Source organism: Oryx dammah, unplaced genomic scaffold (genome assembly GCF_014754425.2).
Source record: "Oryx dammah isolate SB20612 unplaced genomic scaffold, SCBI_Odam_1.1 HiC_scaffold_29, whole genome shotgun sequence".
Classification (NCBI taxonomy): Eukaryota; Metazoa; Chordata; class Mammalia; order Artiodactyla; family Bovidae; genus Oryx; species Oryx dammah.
The window spans coordinates 7,792,778-7,806,857 of NW_024070213.1; the positions used below are offsets into that span (position 1 = coordinate 7,792,778).

At 45.2% G+C, this 14,080-nt stretch overlaps 1 protein-coding gene across 3 annotated transcripts; it reads right to left on the reverse strand.

Moving 5' to 3' along the window:
* Positions 1-293: 293 nt before the first annotated feature.
* RBX1 (ring-box 1) lies at positions 294-13,520 on the reverse strand. 3 transcript variants are annotated; one of them, XM_040233225.1, is made up of 5 exons: positions 13,391-13,520; positions 11,457-11,535; positions 6,486-6,556; positions 3,316-3,401; positions 294-1,329 (listed from the first exon to the last, which is right to left on the reverse strand). In XM_040233225.1, exons 1-5 carry the CDS (start codon positions 13,466-13,468, stop codon positions 1,317-1,319), a joined length of 327 nt encoding a protein of 108 aa, XP_040089159.1. In that variant the 5' UTR covers positions 13,469-13,520; the 3' UTR covers positions 294-1,316. The 3 variants fall into 3 exon arrangements, 2 of the variants coding, with proteins under 2 accessions (XP_040089159.1, XP_040089160.1); XR_005719704.1 differs by having other exon boundaries at positions 1,141-1,329; positions 2,601-3,401; positions 13,391-13,501; XM_040233226.1 differs by lacking the exon at positions 6,486-6,556 and having other exon boundaries at positions 13,391-13,499.
* Positions 13,521-14,080: the final 560 nt, after the last annotated feature.

Below are 14,080 nucleotides of genomic sequence, written 5' to 3' on the forward strand. Positions count from 1 at the left end.
AGGAGGTGATTTCTGCCAAGGGTGGAAGGAACATCGACGGCAGCAACCACCTGACCCTGAGTGCCTGCACTATTGGCGGCCAAGTGGGGAAGTTGGGTTCCACCCAGGTTGGACCTCAAAGTTCTTATTATCAAGCTAGAGGTTCTCAAACTTTTGAGTCTCAGGATCCCCTTATGATCTTAAACACTGAAGAAACCAAAGAGTTTTTATGGGGGTTGCATCTACAGATATTTACCATGATGGAAATCAAACTGAGAAATTTAAAAGATTTTAAAAGAACAAAAATCCATCGGTTAACATAAATATTTTTATTCAAAGTAACTAGTTTTCAAAACAAAAGTTAGAAGAGTGGCACCGTTTTACATTTTTGCAAATCTCTTGTATATCTGACTTAGCAGAAGACAGCTGGACTCGCTGCTTCTTCATTCAACACGTTGCTTTGGCTGAAGGAAGAAAAGAAAAATTGGCCTTGTACAGACATGCAGCCGGAAAAGGAACTTCGTGAACCTCCTGAAAGTGTTTCCATTACTCCTGCAAGTCCTCGGCACACACTTTGAGAATCACTGCAGTAAATTAACCCGCCTCTCAGTTAAAGACTAAGAGATTGAAGTAGTGTCAGAACTGGCAGTTCTGTCCACAGCCAAGGCATCTTAAACAAATTACAAAGGGTGGTGGTGAGGAAGGGAAACCTGAATTCTCCCGTTAACTCTAAATGACACTGATTTCCAATTTGAGTTCACAGATGACTCCATTGCCAGCCATGACATATTAATTTTTTTTCAAGTTAACTTTTCTAAACTGAGAAAGCAACATGTCATACACAAAGTTAACACCTGTACAGCATTCTCACAGTTTATAAGGCCTCTTTCTGTGCCCACATGATCCTGTTTAGTCCTTAGCAGCCACTTCACGGAGGAGGAAGAGCTCGGAGCAGACAGACCACTCGCCCAAGATCATCAGCAGCAGCCAGGCTGTGGACCAGGCGTCCTCGAGACCAAGCGATGTGCTCACAGGACGATCCTGCTTTGGCTCTGATGAACAAACACCTCACTTTCAAAACCTGGCCTTCCATCCTAGAAAGGGGCGGGAGGCCCTTTACTTGTGTTCACTTTTTGCACATACACAAAAGACAGCGTCTGCTCTAGAATCCAACTGGATTTTATTTGACACAGAATACAGTATGGCTGCCGGAACAGCAAACTGAAAAGACAAAAGCAGAAGAGACACAGTTCTATCTAATTTATAATTAAGTAACAGGAGGGCAAGTCATTCAGTGGATAACAAAAACAGTTGAGCTTGATGGAAGAATTCTTTTTCTAGTGCCCATACCTGGAAGACAAAGTAAATTATTAATTCATTCCTTATCGTGATTCCCTGTTTGAGACTGTAACACCTGCTAAAAATATATCCACCAATCTGGTTAAAACTTTGAAGATTGGGTTATAACCCTGGTCTCTGCCCCTTTCAGCCTACTGGCCTCCTGTAACATTGTCCCTACCACCCTCTTCATAGTGATGGTCCCCCACTCAACTGCACCCACCTGACTCTTTCCTGGTGCCAGGCAGATGCTGGGCAGTGACAGAGAGGAATCACGGCTGACGGCTGTGCAAGGGAGCTGCACTTGATGGCCAGTAAGCAGCTAAGACAGCTTGAATCCTCCGCCCCCCTCCCTGTGGGCCGCCTCTTCCCCTCAACTCCCGTACTTGGGCTAGTTTAGGGTAAGGCCCGTACAGAGGATAGTAACCGAACAGGCTTCAGTGTCAAAATCTATCACCAGTTCCAATTACAGCCCTGAGTCCGCTGAGCACCGAAGAAAGAACTGTCAAGAAACTAGCTATGGATCTCAGGTCCTTTCTGATTTCCTCAGAGGCCAAAACTTGGCTCCAGAAAGATTATAACCAATGGTAGGACATTTTTTCCACATGTAAGATTTCTTGAACACAGAATCCATTATTATCTTAATCTTTTGCTGTGGTTCTTAGTGGGCAGTTCGCCTCTGATGAAAATACTTTGCTGCACAGATGGAGTCCAGGGCACCAGAACTCTGCATCACTGTTGCCATCACCCTGAAGGGCTGCTAGATTCTGTAAGCACTCCTTATAAGAAATTCGCTTAAAAATTCCCTAAAAAAGTCCTCACAGGGTAGAGCTCCAGCTTGTTAGTGAGAATAACCTGGAAGTTATCCATCAGATTAAAGCACGCTGAAATGAAATTTGCGTCTTATGAATTTGTTTTCCCAGGGCACTCATAACCACAGCCAGGCAAAGTCACCAGCTGGATAAAGCGACAGTGTCAAAGCCCAGCAGGAGGATTCATCACACCCCCCACTTCTTAGGCTCAGCCCTGGGCACGTGTATGGGCTACGTGAGACAGTTCTGGTCCAAAATGGCACCCTGAGCCTGCTCCACGGCACAGTCAATTACAAAGGTCTCTTGAGAACTTCAAAAATCCCCCTTTCCATTAAAAATTTGATAAATTAACTGAAAATTCAACAGATAAAAAAGCGTTTCACAGACAAATACAACAGGCATAAAAACATATGAAAAGCAGCCCAACTTTACTCAAAGTTTAAAAAAATACAATTGAAAACTAATTTTCACCTGTCAGTAGCTAAGATGAGAACGTCTGATAACAGAGCACTGGCAAGAAATGGAGGAGGAAGTCTTCTGCTTCACTGTTGGTAGGGGCTGTGAATTAGTACATACTCTTGGGAAAGGAAAAAAATCTGACACTATCAAAAATAAAAACATACACACTCTTAAACCAGAAATTCCTCTTTCAGGAATTACTAGTACAGACTGATCATTTGAAGTTTTGAAAATTTGCACGCCGTGTATTACTTACACGCTACTACAATTAACAGCAGCAACAATAATGATTTAGTTGAGATAGCCACAGACAGCTGTATCAGAATTAATCCCTGTGAGATAAACCAATGAAACATGATATAATTCTAGCCCAAAGCAAAGACAGATGACATTAGTTAGCCCCTGGAGCCTTATTCTTGATGTGATTGTGGAAATATTTAATAGCTTGTGAAATGAGAATTTGCAAGCTTCTACTACTACTTCCAAAGACCCTACCTAGATGGCTGGGAAACTCTAGGCTGCAAGTTTCTAATGTTGGTTCACCTTATGCACTTTCCACAGAGACGAATCCTTGTCTAACTAACTGAAAGCTACTTTATGAACCAGGCATGTTCTATGTCTTCATCTTCTAAAACTGTGCACCCTCCAGCTTGACGTGGGTCCAAGAACAGCACTGACCACAAAGCCCAACCTTACATACGATGTCGAAACAGCCGGGGACACCTACTTTTGGAATTCCCACTCTCTGTTGTCCAACGGACACACCTGCCGTGTTTTGAGCCAGCGAGAGATGCAGTGGAAGTGAAAAGCATGCTGGAAAAAAAGATACATTTTATTAAAAATAATTCTGTGCAGGCTTAGCCGTCTACGGACAATATATCTCAAAGGGAGCAGGGTGGTGATACACAGCAGCTGGAGAAGAACCATGGAAGGCAGCACACAATGGGAGACAAAAGGTCTACAAGGGGTCACACCCGGCTAGGTGCCAGGCCATGGCCCATGAAACATTTGTGAGAGGCTTCCTTCCTACCAAATGAAGAACACATTTAGGAAGCATGGCGGGTGTTCACGCAATGAGGTCTCTTCCCCTTTGCCTAAGATAAGATGGAGTGGGGCTTCCTGGGTCTAGTCGGCCTGGAGGGGAGGCTTGCTTTCCTCACACACAGGCAAAAGGAGACCCTCAATCATCTGCACATTTCAAATTCCCCACTCTTGGGTCTCCAGCTCCCTGCCCATCTTGGAGAAGGCAACCCCAGGAGGAGAGGGTTCTCCTTAGCACGTGGCGGTGCATCACTCCCGCCAACCACCCAGAACTGTGACGGGCATGTCCTCGACCTTCCAAACCCAGCTCAACACTGCCCAAAGGACTCTATTTCAGATTTGCTCATAGAGGCATTGATATTATGAAAGCTTGGTACTCAACAAGCCTCTAGTAGTGGGTGAGAGACTTTGTCTTAAAAAAGTGAAGTGAAGTGAAGTCACTCAGTTGTGTCCAACTCTTTTTGACCCTGTGGACTGTAGCCCACCAGGCTCCTCCGTCCATGGGACTCTCCAGGCAAGAACACTGGAGTGGGTTGCCATTTCCTTCTCCAGGGTCTTAAAAAAGGAATCAGATAAAAAAAATCAGGGTAAGAGGAAGCAATGTGATGGGCACGCTGCATGCAAGCAGCTGGAAGGGCATCAAAGGGCTAGTTCCATGATCAAGATGGGAAGTAAAAGGGCAAAAGTACCAAGAACACTGGTGCTAACAGGGAATGAGGAGTTGGCCTTCGGATCTGGGGAAAAGCAAAGTCTGTGTGTGTCACTGATGTGCAGATGCAGTTCTGCAATGATGCTTATCCTTCAGCCCTGCTCGTGTGAGCAGCATCAGGATGGAGCAACAAGGGTCCCCGCATCTGACCCATGACGGGTCGGCTGAGGTGGGGCCTAGGGAGAAGTGGTGACACCCCAACACACAATGAAAGTTTGGGCAGGCCTGGCTTACAGCCCCGAAACCTGGTCAGTGTGTCTACCCAAACCTGCATGGAACTTAGAGAATCATAATGTGGATTATCATCTGTGAAAACCGACTTTCCACAAAGACAGAAACAGAATGCAGTGATGAAGACTAGAGTCCACACCAGTGCACTGGGGCTACTCAGAGGGACAAAGACTCCCAAGGTGACGGCCCTCTGCAAGATCCTTTTAGTCCTGATGCTCACCCAACTTACGGTGAAAAAGAGGAAAAACAAAATTTCCAAAGGGCAGAAAGTGGTGGCATTTTTTCAATCCCCAGGCAGTGGGGACAGGCTCACCTAAGGGCATTCAGGACCCCCTTCTCCCTCCCAGCTGCCCCACTAGGCTCTTTGCCACGGTTCAGGGTCCTTGTACTTGTGCCCCACCCTGAAGACGCAGGGAAAGAGGGGCTGCAAATGAGGCTGCTGGGCCGGGACAGCATCCCTGAACATCCTCGATCCCAGCTTTCCTCCTGCGAACAATCTAAGACCTATCAATGGACACACCCAGCAGTCTCAAAACGCACTGCCTAGTGCTTTACACTCGACAGGAGGGCTGTAAACACCTATTACTTCACTGGAGCCGGCAGCAACCCCGCCAAGTGTGACGGGTATTATCATCTTCATTTTACAGGTGGGAAACTGAAGCCCAGATGAGTTAAGTGACGTGCGTAATTCACAGAGCCGGTCCCCAACACGGGAGCCCAGGACTAGTCCAAAGGCTTCAGGCACACCTCTGCTCTTCCTGGTGGCAGGTCTCTCGAGTGTGCCTCTCCTGAGTCACATTTAAGGAGCAGCGCACTCCTTTCCCTTCCACCACAAAGTGACATGGTTCTCACTCTACACCTGAATGCCATGGAGAGCCAAGAGCCCGATATGCTTTATCCTTTATCCTCGAAGATGGCACAGTCCCTTGACCAACAGGGGCTACTGTGAGACTGCCAAAGGGACTTGCAGGAGGTACTCTGAGCATTTTTTTTTTTTGAGCAGAGAAAAAGTTTTATTGCAGGGTCATGCAAGGAGATGGGTGGCTCATGCCCCACCCAAACCCTGAACTCCTCTAAGCATTTTTTTTAAACATAAAATCATTTCATCCTGATTATGATGCTAAGCAGTCTACTAACAGCTCCATTTCATATGAGGCTTAGAGGGGCCAATACCTTGCCCGCAGCTGCCTAGCAAGTCAGTCACAGAGACAGGGAGTGGTGGTCTGACTCGAGTGTGGCTTCTTGTCATGCTGGGAGCTCTCTGTCCCCTGGGCACAGGACACCCGGACAGGACATTTTTAGCTCATATGACTGGGACTACATGGCTATAAGGATGAATTTTTAACATGCTGGAAATAACATATTTGATGTCTATTATCCTTCACAGCTGTCACTCCCTGGAAGGCTGTACATTCAGTCCAATGATGCTGCACAAAACATTTCTGTCACGAAGCACATTTAAAAAAAAAAACCCAAATGTTAACTTGGTACATCTGCCCCACCCCCTCCGTGCCCCAGCAACACACACAGGAATGCTCAATTTATTCACCTAACTTAGTTCCACAAGACTCTCAGCCTTTAAGAAAATCTGATAAGCAAGTAAAGATTTCCACTAACAGAATGTTCCAATGATTGTGCCGTAGGCTTTGAAGGCAGTTCTCAAAGATGAAGCCCAACAATGTTGCTGCTGATGCTGGTATACTTCATAGTTGAGACACACTACTGCCTCTATAACTAATAATTTTTACAGGTGAATAGTACAATGGTTTTAAGTGCCTTTTTTTTTTTTGCTATCTGTGTACCTTTGGGGAGAAAGGTGGGCTAGTCTTTTTTTCCCTAGTTAGTTACAAGATGGGCAAAGAAGGAGAAGAAACACTGTTTACAAGCCACACTGGGAGGAAAAGATATTGCCTTACGTTACAGACGCCCCACGCCACGGTGCACTCTTCAGAAGTAGCGGACGCCTGGTTGGCTTGACATTCTATGCCTGCGGGAACAAGAGCGACATGATCACTGGCCCCCACAAGCAACCACCTTTGACCTCCAGTGGCTCTACCCACGCGCGAAGACACGACAGGGGAGGGGGTGGTGGTGATGGCCTCAACTGGAACAGAATTTCAAGTGATTAATTAGTCATAATTCTTTTTTAATGAATGTGGAAAGGGGTGATGAACAGAGAAGGCAGAGCTATGACTTAACAGCACGCTTGCAAAGAATTCCTCCCCCGATTCAAAAACAGAGCAATGCAGCAAAGGGTGCTTTCTAATTCTGAACGTGACCTGACTAGTCCAAATGACAGTGATTCCTCCTAATGTGGTAAATTTAGTAAATTCTTAAAGCCACCTCCTAACTCTTGGTGTTCTGAGAACTGGCGTCTTCTCTGTGCGGGGTGAATGTTTGCTCTTGGGCCCTTACACCACCCAGGTTTGCCACATGAAAGCCTCATTGACAAGCTCAAGTCCCTAAAGGAGTCAGGCAGACACAAGAAGCTGGTACAGAGCAAATCAAAGGGGGTGTAGACGGCTGTGGATGCTCTGTGCGAGGACATCAAAACTCAGGTCCTCAAAGCACCGACAACACAGCAAGTTTGTGAGGCCGACAGCTTGGAGAACTGGGGGTCACCAGCTGTGATGCTTACTGCCCCGAGACGTTGCTGACCAGTGAGTGGAACAAATTACCGCAAACTACCCAAATATCCATTTCAGAGGGGGAAGGGAGGGAACTTAAATGGAATGAAAATTTGACTGAGATCAAGAAAGGATGAGTAAAGCTCGACTGGGGATAAATATTCCAAGAACAAGAATTACTAGTGTGTAATTTGCTTTCTCTGAAGGTGGTAACTAAATGGAGTCTTCTTTCTGATGAATAAAAAGCTTCGGGAAAGTCTATTTAATAGGAGGCAATTATTTCATACTTTAATAGGTGGAAGATAGTAAAACTGTAAGAAAATAATGCTGAGATGTTAACTTGGTCTTGGGAAGTGATATATAACATAATAATGCTTTTCCTTATCCTTCAAAAATATGAATGGCAAAGGATCTGAAATCACAGAACTTCTTTGCTACCCAGATTCACAGTTTAAAGAGAGTAACTGGTTTTCCTTCTGAAAAAAGTGGAGAAGCTAGCTAGGGTCTATGTCATAAATTAAAAAATATATAGGGGGAACTTCCCTGGTGGTCCAGTGGCTAAGACTTTGTTCCCAATGCAGGGGGCCTGGTTTGATTCCTAGTCAGGGGACTAGATCCCACGTGTTGCAACTAAGACCTGGCATAGCCCAATAAATAAATGAAGATTTTAAAATATTAAAAAAAAAAGAATGTATGGGGGCTGTGAATGCACCCTGTTCCAAAGAGATGGCAGAGAAAAGAAAATCTGATGTTCTTCAAGTGGAATCCTCTCACTTAGATGCGGACTATGTATTAAGAAATCAGCTAAGTAAGGGGCACAATTATTATTATTTAATAATGAAACTGTTTCAAGGTATATTACCGTGTTTAAATTTTTCTAGGTCTACATATTTTTAGGGGGCTGTCTTTCTATGCCAAGTGCAAAGTAGGCTCTCAGTACTTGAATAAGGAAACAAAAATGGCTTCTATAAATAGAGAGAATGGGGGCCAAATATGTATCTATTCTTTATCAGAAAATTCTTAAGAAAGAACAAAAATAAACTGCACAGCACAGGGAATATAGCAAACATTTTATAATAAATTCAAAGGGAATATACGCTATACTTTCAATCACTAGGTTGTACACCTGAAACTAATAAAATATTGTAAGTCAGCTACACTTTAACAATAATTTTAAAAATCAGAAATAGGACTGCAATCTAGAATGCCAGATAAAAGGGGATAAGGCATGATAAATTACTAAGTGTTCTCAAAGATAAAATGTTTTCAAGCTTTTGGTTCAGAGAGTGAGCACAGGGGTTTAGTCGTTTGCTTAAACAGGGGAAGAAATTGCTCACTGCCAGCCTAAAGCAGACAAAAAAGCAGCATGCAACAGGTTCTTATCGGACCCCTGCAAAGGCAGAAGTGTTCTTACAAAGCTTGAGGACTTTAATACAAGGGCCATCACCACCAGAGGACTGCTAAAGAAGCAATAGCTTCTTCCCGGAAGTGAAGAGATTTCACCCTTTGAAAACACGGATGGATCTTTTTTGTGGTTTTAGGAAAAGACTAACTTATGGGCAAAGGCAGGGTCTAAGCACTTCTGGACAACCCTTCATCTGGGACAAGATTACCAGAGGTAATGGAGAAAATGACACCTAGCAGATTGTATTTTTCAGTAACTCTTTAAAAGAACTAAGAAGCAGGGTAATGCAAAGTGAAGTCCAAGGCTGTAAGTAGGACATATAGTATCAACCTGGATGCCAAAAGGGACGTCTTCAGACCAAGAATGCTTTGTAGGTGGGTTCAACTGAAGCTCAGACATAATTACTCATTTATTTACAACTATGTATATAATTATTCATTTACCACCAGGCCAGAATTTGTTAGAAAATGGCCACTGCTAAATCAAGATTCTTATTTTCATCTTTAACGAAAAGTCTTTTTACAAGAACCATAATTCATTTTTGAAAGGAAGACAAGTCCAGTTGCAGTGACCAGACTTCCCTTTAGTGTCTGTAATAGGCAGAAGGGTATGTTTCATAAGGGTAAAGACCTGAGCCCAGTCACTGTTTTATCCTGGAGGCTTGCAAAATGCCCAGGGTGTAAATATTCATCAAATGAATAAAACACATGACGTGAAATTACTTTGTTATAGGAGTTCAGTGCTCTCCTTCTGCATCTGACATTTCAAATATATGATAAAGCAGGCGTCTATCTTGGAGAAGGAAATGGCAACCCACTCCAGTATTCTTGCCTGGAGAATCCCATGGATGGAGGAGCCTGGTGGGCTGCAGTCCACGGGGTTGCAAAGAGTCGGACACGACTGAGCGACTTCACTTTCAGGTGTCTATCTAAAAGCCCACATCAATCCCTCAAGCGTTCAACACTAAGAGAAGACAGTATCAGTGGCCTTTGTCTGTCACTGTCTTCTCAAGAAGTCCATTCTCTTGCAACCAGAGACACACAATGACTTAAACACAAGAAGTTAAAAAAAAAAAGTCAGGATTATATAAAATCATTAAGTATTTATAGAAGAGAGCCTCAAGAAAGTAAAATTTTCTCTGGGTATAACTCCTTGTGAAAATTCACAGCCAAAAAAAAAAAAAGGGCAAGCATGTAATCAAAAACCCCACCCAAGCACATGGAAAACCGTGCATGTGTTTTTCTGTGATGGGTCTTTTCTATCTCCATTAAACATCATGGTAGCTGCTGATCTGCTTTGACTGTTGTGTGAAAGTGTTAAAACAGGGTCAAAACTCAAAGAAACCAAGGGCAGTAAACGACCAACACAGACCAAGACTACTTTCCAACACAAAATATTTGATTTGTGCTTTTCGAGTTGCAGTGATCACAGACTGGCCCCTTATTGTTTCTGTTCTTCACAGAGCAAGCACCTAGGGAGAAACTATTAGGTACTAGAACACTACGCCAGATGCTAGAACACAGCTGTAAATAACATGGAATTATGAAGAGCCAACTAAGTTAAATGACTGCCACAGAATCTCAAAGGAAACTATAGGACATCTTGGAAATACTGAACAGAACTGTTCTAGCTTGTGTTTGTGTGTATGTAAGTATGGTCAGGGAAAACATCTCTGAGCAAGTTTACAGTGAGATCTGAAGACCAACTAGGGGTTAGTTCTGCATGTCCTAATAAGTAGCCCTGGCCACGTATGGCTATTGAGCACCTAAAATGTGGCTAGTCTGAAATGAGATGCACTGGAAGTGTATAACGCATTTTGAAAACTTAGTACAAAAGTAAAATATTTCGCTTTAAAATACTGATTACATGTTGAAATTTAAAATATCCTGGATATAGGATAAAATACAAATCATCTGTTTAACTTTATTAATATGAGTATCAGAAAACGTTATGTATGTGCCTGCATTTTTGACTTACACTTAGTGCTGAGTCAGATAAAGATAGGGGGAGAGTGGTAGAGAAGAGATGGAGAAGATTCAAACAGGATATGTAAGGGTTCTAAACAAGACCATGGGCACTTCAAGAATGGAGAGAAAGTCAGAGGAACTACCAGAGTAAAGCAGGACAGCGGCTCAAGAGAAACCCGAAGAGACAGGTAAGTCATTTAAAACTAAGTTATAACTTCAATTCTAGAAAGCTGCACATTCTTTGTGCTATTTCTGATTTCAATCAAACCATTTTAGTATCTGGATGAAAAAAATGACTGTTCCTGGTGTGATCAACATTCTGGCCTCTATTACTATAAGGATACTAACTTCCATCAACAACTAGAACCAAACCTACTATGTGTTGCCCACTATGTGTAATGAAATATGTGGAAATTGAAATAAAATTTCTTTAGAGCAATGAACTGACTACCGAGGTGTTGGCAGTGATGTCCTCTAACTACATTTGGGGCTAACACTGAAAATCCACTCTTGGGCCTCTTTTCTTCATAAATTTTCCCCAGCAAAAACTAGTGCTGGACAGAACGTTTTAGCTCAAAGTTAATTTTCTTTCACTGTTTTTGCCTTTGACTGTGGTTACATGATGGGGAATAGGATATAGTCAACAGGACCTGGGTGTCCACAATTCATTCTAAATGTGGCCCTGCCATCTTTAGGTTGAGCAGATTTATTCTGAGAGATGGGTATGCCTGCAGGATATCATAAAAAGCTACTTTATTTGAAACTAGATGTAGAAGGCCCCAAACGCTCTAACTATATTTCTTTGTGATGAAGAAAATTGGTCACATCAGGATAGCCGCAATCTCTGTAACCTTCTCAACTTCCCCCCATCCTCCTTCAATTACTTACAAAGATCCATAATGTGGTTCCTGCAGATGGCACAGTTATCAACCACAATATCCCAGGCCCAGAGGGCTACTGCATTCCACTGCAAAGAGAAAACGGGAACAATGCACTCCACTCCTTGTAACATAGACACACATACGACACATAAACCACACACACGCTCTGGGATTTCACGCTGCACTTATCATCTTTTTGGCTACAAGGACCACTAAACAAAAGAGCTGCTGGATAGTACATTACTCTCATTTATTATTTCAGAGAGCAAGAGCTACACTATGCACACCCATTCTCCCAACAGTCGAGTATATGAACACAGAAATGAAGGTCATCTTTTAATTTTTACCTACAGTTTAGGTGGCCATGTCAATGTAAACAAATCAGGAATAATGTATAAGTGTCTGGTTTAGGTCTAATAATCACAAACTTGAATTACTGCACAGGCTCTCCTGCAACTGCCAGTTGCAGGAGAGCTCAATTTCTGCATAAATGAATATCTGCTCTTCAAGGCAACTCTGGAAGCAGGAATAGGGGAAAGCAAGGAACAGAATGAACTAAGATGATGATTGGATCATAAAACGGGTAATCATGGGATAAGCGGATAACCAATCACCCAGTGTCAGTACACACCAAGGTCATCTCTTAACTCTTACAAGATAATTGCATAACAAACTTTAGAATTTTGGTTCCTATCTGCTTAGACTGTTACATTAAATTTCCACAAGAGTTTATCTAAAAGTAGCATTTAACTAACTCAACCTTCTGACCTCTGCAATTATAAATATTTCCAAACTCCTTTTCATCCACGAATCTGGTGCCACTTCCTAAACCTTCCTCTCTTTCTAGCCTAATTTTCAGTGTCTGGTAACTTCTTCAGTACTTTTCACAAGACAGCTTCAACTTGGAGGAAAAAAAAATCCTACTTCCATTCTTCAATATGGCTGCTGGCTGTACCTGAGCATGCAGTGCCCACAATGAAACGACAAAAAGCACCAGGAGGGGGAATACTGTCAGGGTCTAGCCAGATGTTCCAGGAACAACATCTTCCCTGTTTCAGAGTCTTCATTTTGTACATATTTGTTTTACCTTACTTGGGAATCGGCACTTTTCTCCCAAACTGTATAGTTGCAAACAACCGTAAGGCATATCATGCAAATAGCCACGTTCCACACATTTCTGCTTTTCCATTTCTACCAGGTCGTTCGCAACTAGTACTCAACTCTCGCTAAATGACACAAGGTTTGAGCTCACATTTTAACAAATTCCACCATGCTTTTTTTTTTTGGACAGGGGGTTTCTGGATATGACCGCAGGACTCGGGGCAGCTTTGTGACAAACCTACAGACCTCTCAGAAGAGCCAAGAGTTACACTCGAGACACTTTTAACTTGGCAGGGGCGGGGACCGGAGAGGGCTAATGGAGGCCTCGGTTAGGCGAAGACCAGGTCGTGGTCCGTCAGAGGGACTCCAAGTTTCAGACAGGGGCAGGGCACGGAGATGTCCAGCCCGGGTCCTCAGAGGCCTCCAATGCGGTAGGACCTCAGGTTCCCGGCTTTCGCCGCACTGCCCCCATCCTCCACCCGCCGCAAGGCTCCGACTCCCCCCTTCCACCCACCCCACCCGCTCTTTCCCCACCCCTCCGCCACTCCAGTGACAGCTCAGGCGCTTGGCTCCTGCAGTCAAGTCGCAACCGCGCTATCTCAATAAGCACTTCCGTGATTGGCCCCTCAGCCTCTGAACGAAACCAACACCGCCCCCGACAGTGGGCCGCAGCCACGCCGATCAATCCTAAGGCCCGCCCCCCCGCTTCCTTTCCTGGTACCCTTTCCCAGGAACGCCCTGAAATGAAGCCCTTTCCTCTGCGCTTCGGTCATCCTCGGGCCTGCCAGCCAGATCCGCGTCTCTCTAGCTTCCCCGAGGAAGGCGCTGGCGAGACCCAACCTTTTTCACTTCAAAGCGCTTCTTGCCCGCGCCGCTGTTGGTGCCGCTCGGGGTATCCACATCCATCGCTGCCGCCATTTTGGAAACACACAGTCTGTCGGCCGGCTACTGCGCCTGCGCGCCAGCGCACGCCTCGCTTCCCCTCCCACCCTGGCACCTCCTCCCTCACCCCACCCCTTACTGGCGCGCTAGGGGCAGGTAGGGGCGGAGCGTGTAGCCACGCCCCTTAAAGGCGCTGGCGCTAGTTTCCCCCCCCAACTCTACCCCTCCTCACACACCTACCCCGCGTTGGCCGGGAGGAGGCGGAGGCCGGAGTGGCTGGGGCGGGGCGGGGCGGGGCGGGGCCGGCCGACGCGAGCGAGCCGGGTGGAGACGTTCGAAAGCACTCGCTCTTGTTGCCCTCCCCCGGGAAGCCCCCAGCCACGCTCTTCAGCTGGGGCGGCGGCTGCTTCCTTCGCCTGCACCGCGCGACCTGCAGCACCGGCTCCGCCTCTCGTTCCCCGGCGCCGCGCAGCCCCCACTGCCCGCCGGTCCTCGTCGCGTTCTTCCGGGGAAGGAGCAAGGGTGGGCGTCCCGCCTCCTGCTGCCGCCAAACCTGAGACCTCACACTGGGCTTTCCAGATACTGATCGGCTCTGAACCCGGCGGAGGTGCTTACCCTCCCTGAAAGGCCGTTCGAGTTCCTGATTCC

Bases quoted from the DNA above. Each gene is read 5' to 3' on its own strand.
- RBX1 (XM_040233225.1), bottom strand. From the start codon at position 13,468: ATGGCGGCAGCGATGGATGTGGATACCCCGAGCGGCACCAACAGCGGC. The intron at 11,536-13,390 runs GTTGGGTCTCGC...TTCTCTTTGCAG, and splicing joins AGCGCTTTGAAGTGAAAAAG to TGGAATGCAGTAGCCCTCTG. The intron at 6,557-11,456 runs GTAAGTAATTGA...TTGTTCCCGCAG, and splicing joins GAACCACATTATGGATCTTT to GCATAGAATGTCAAGCCAAC.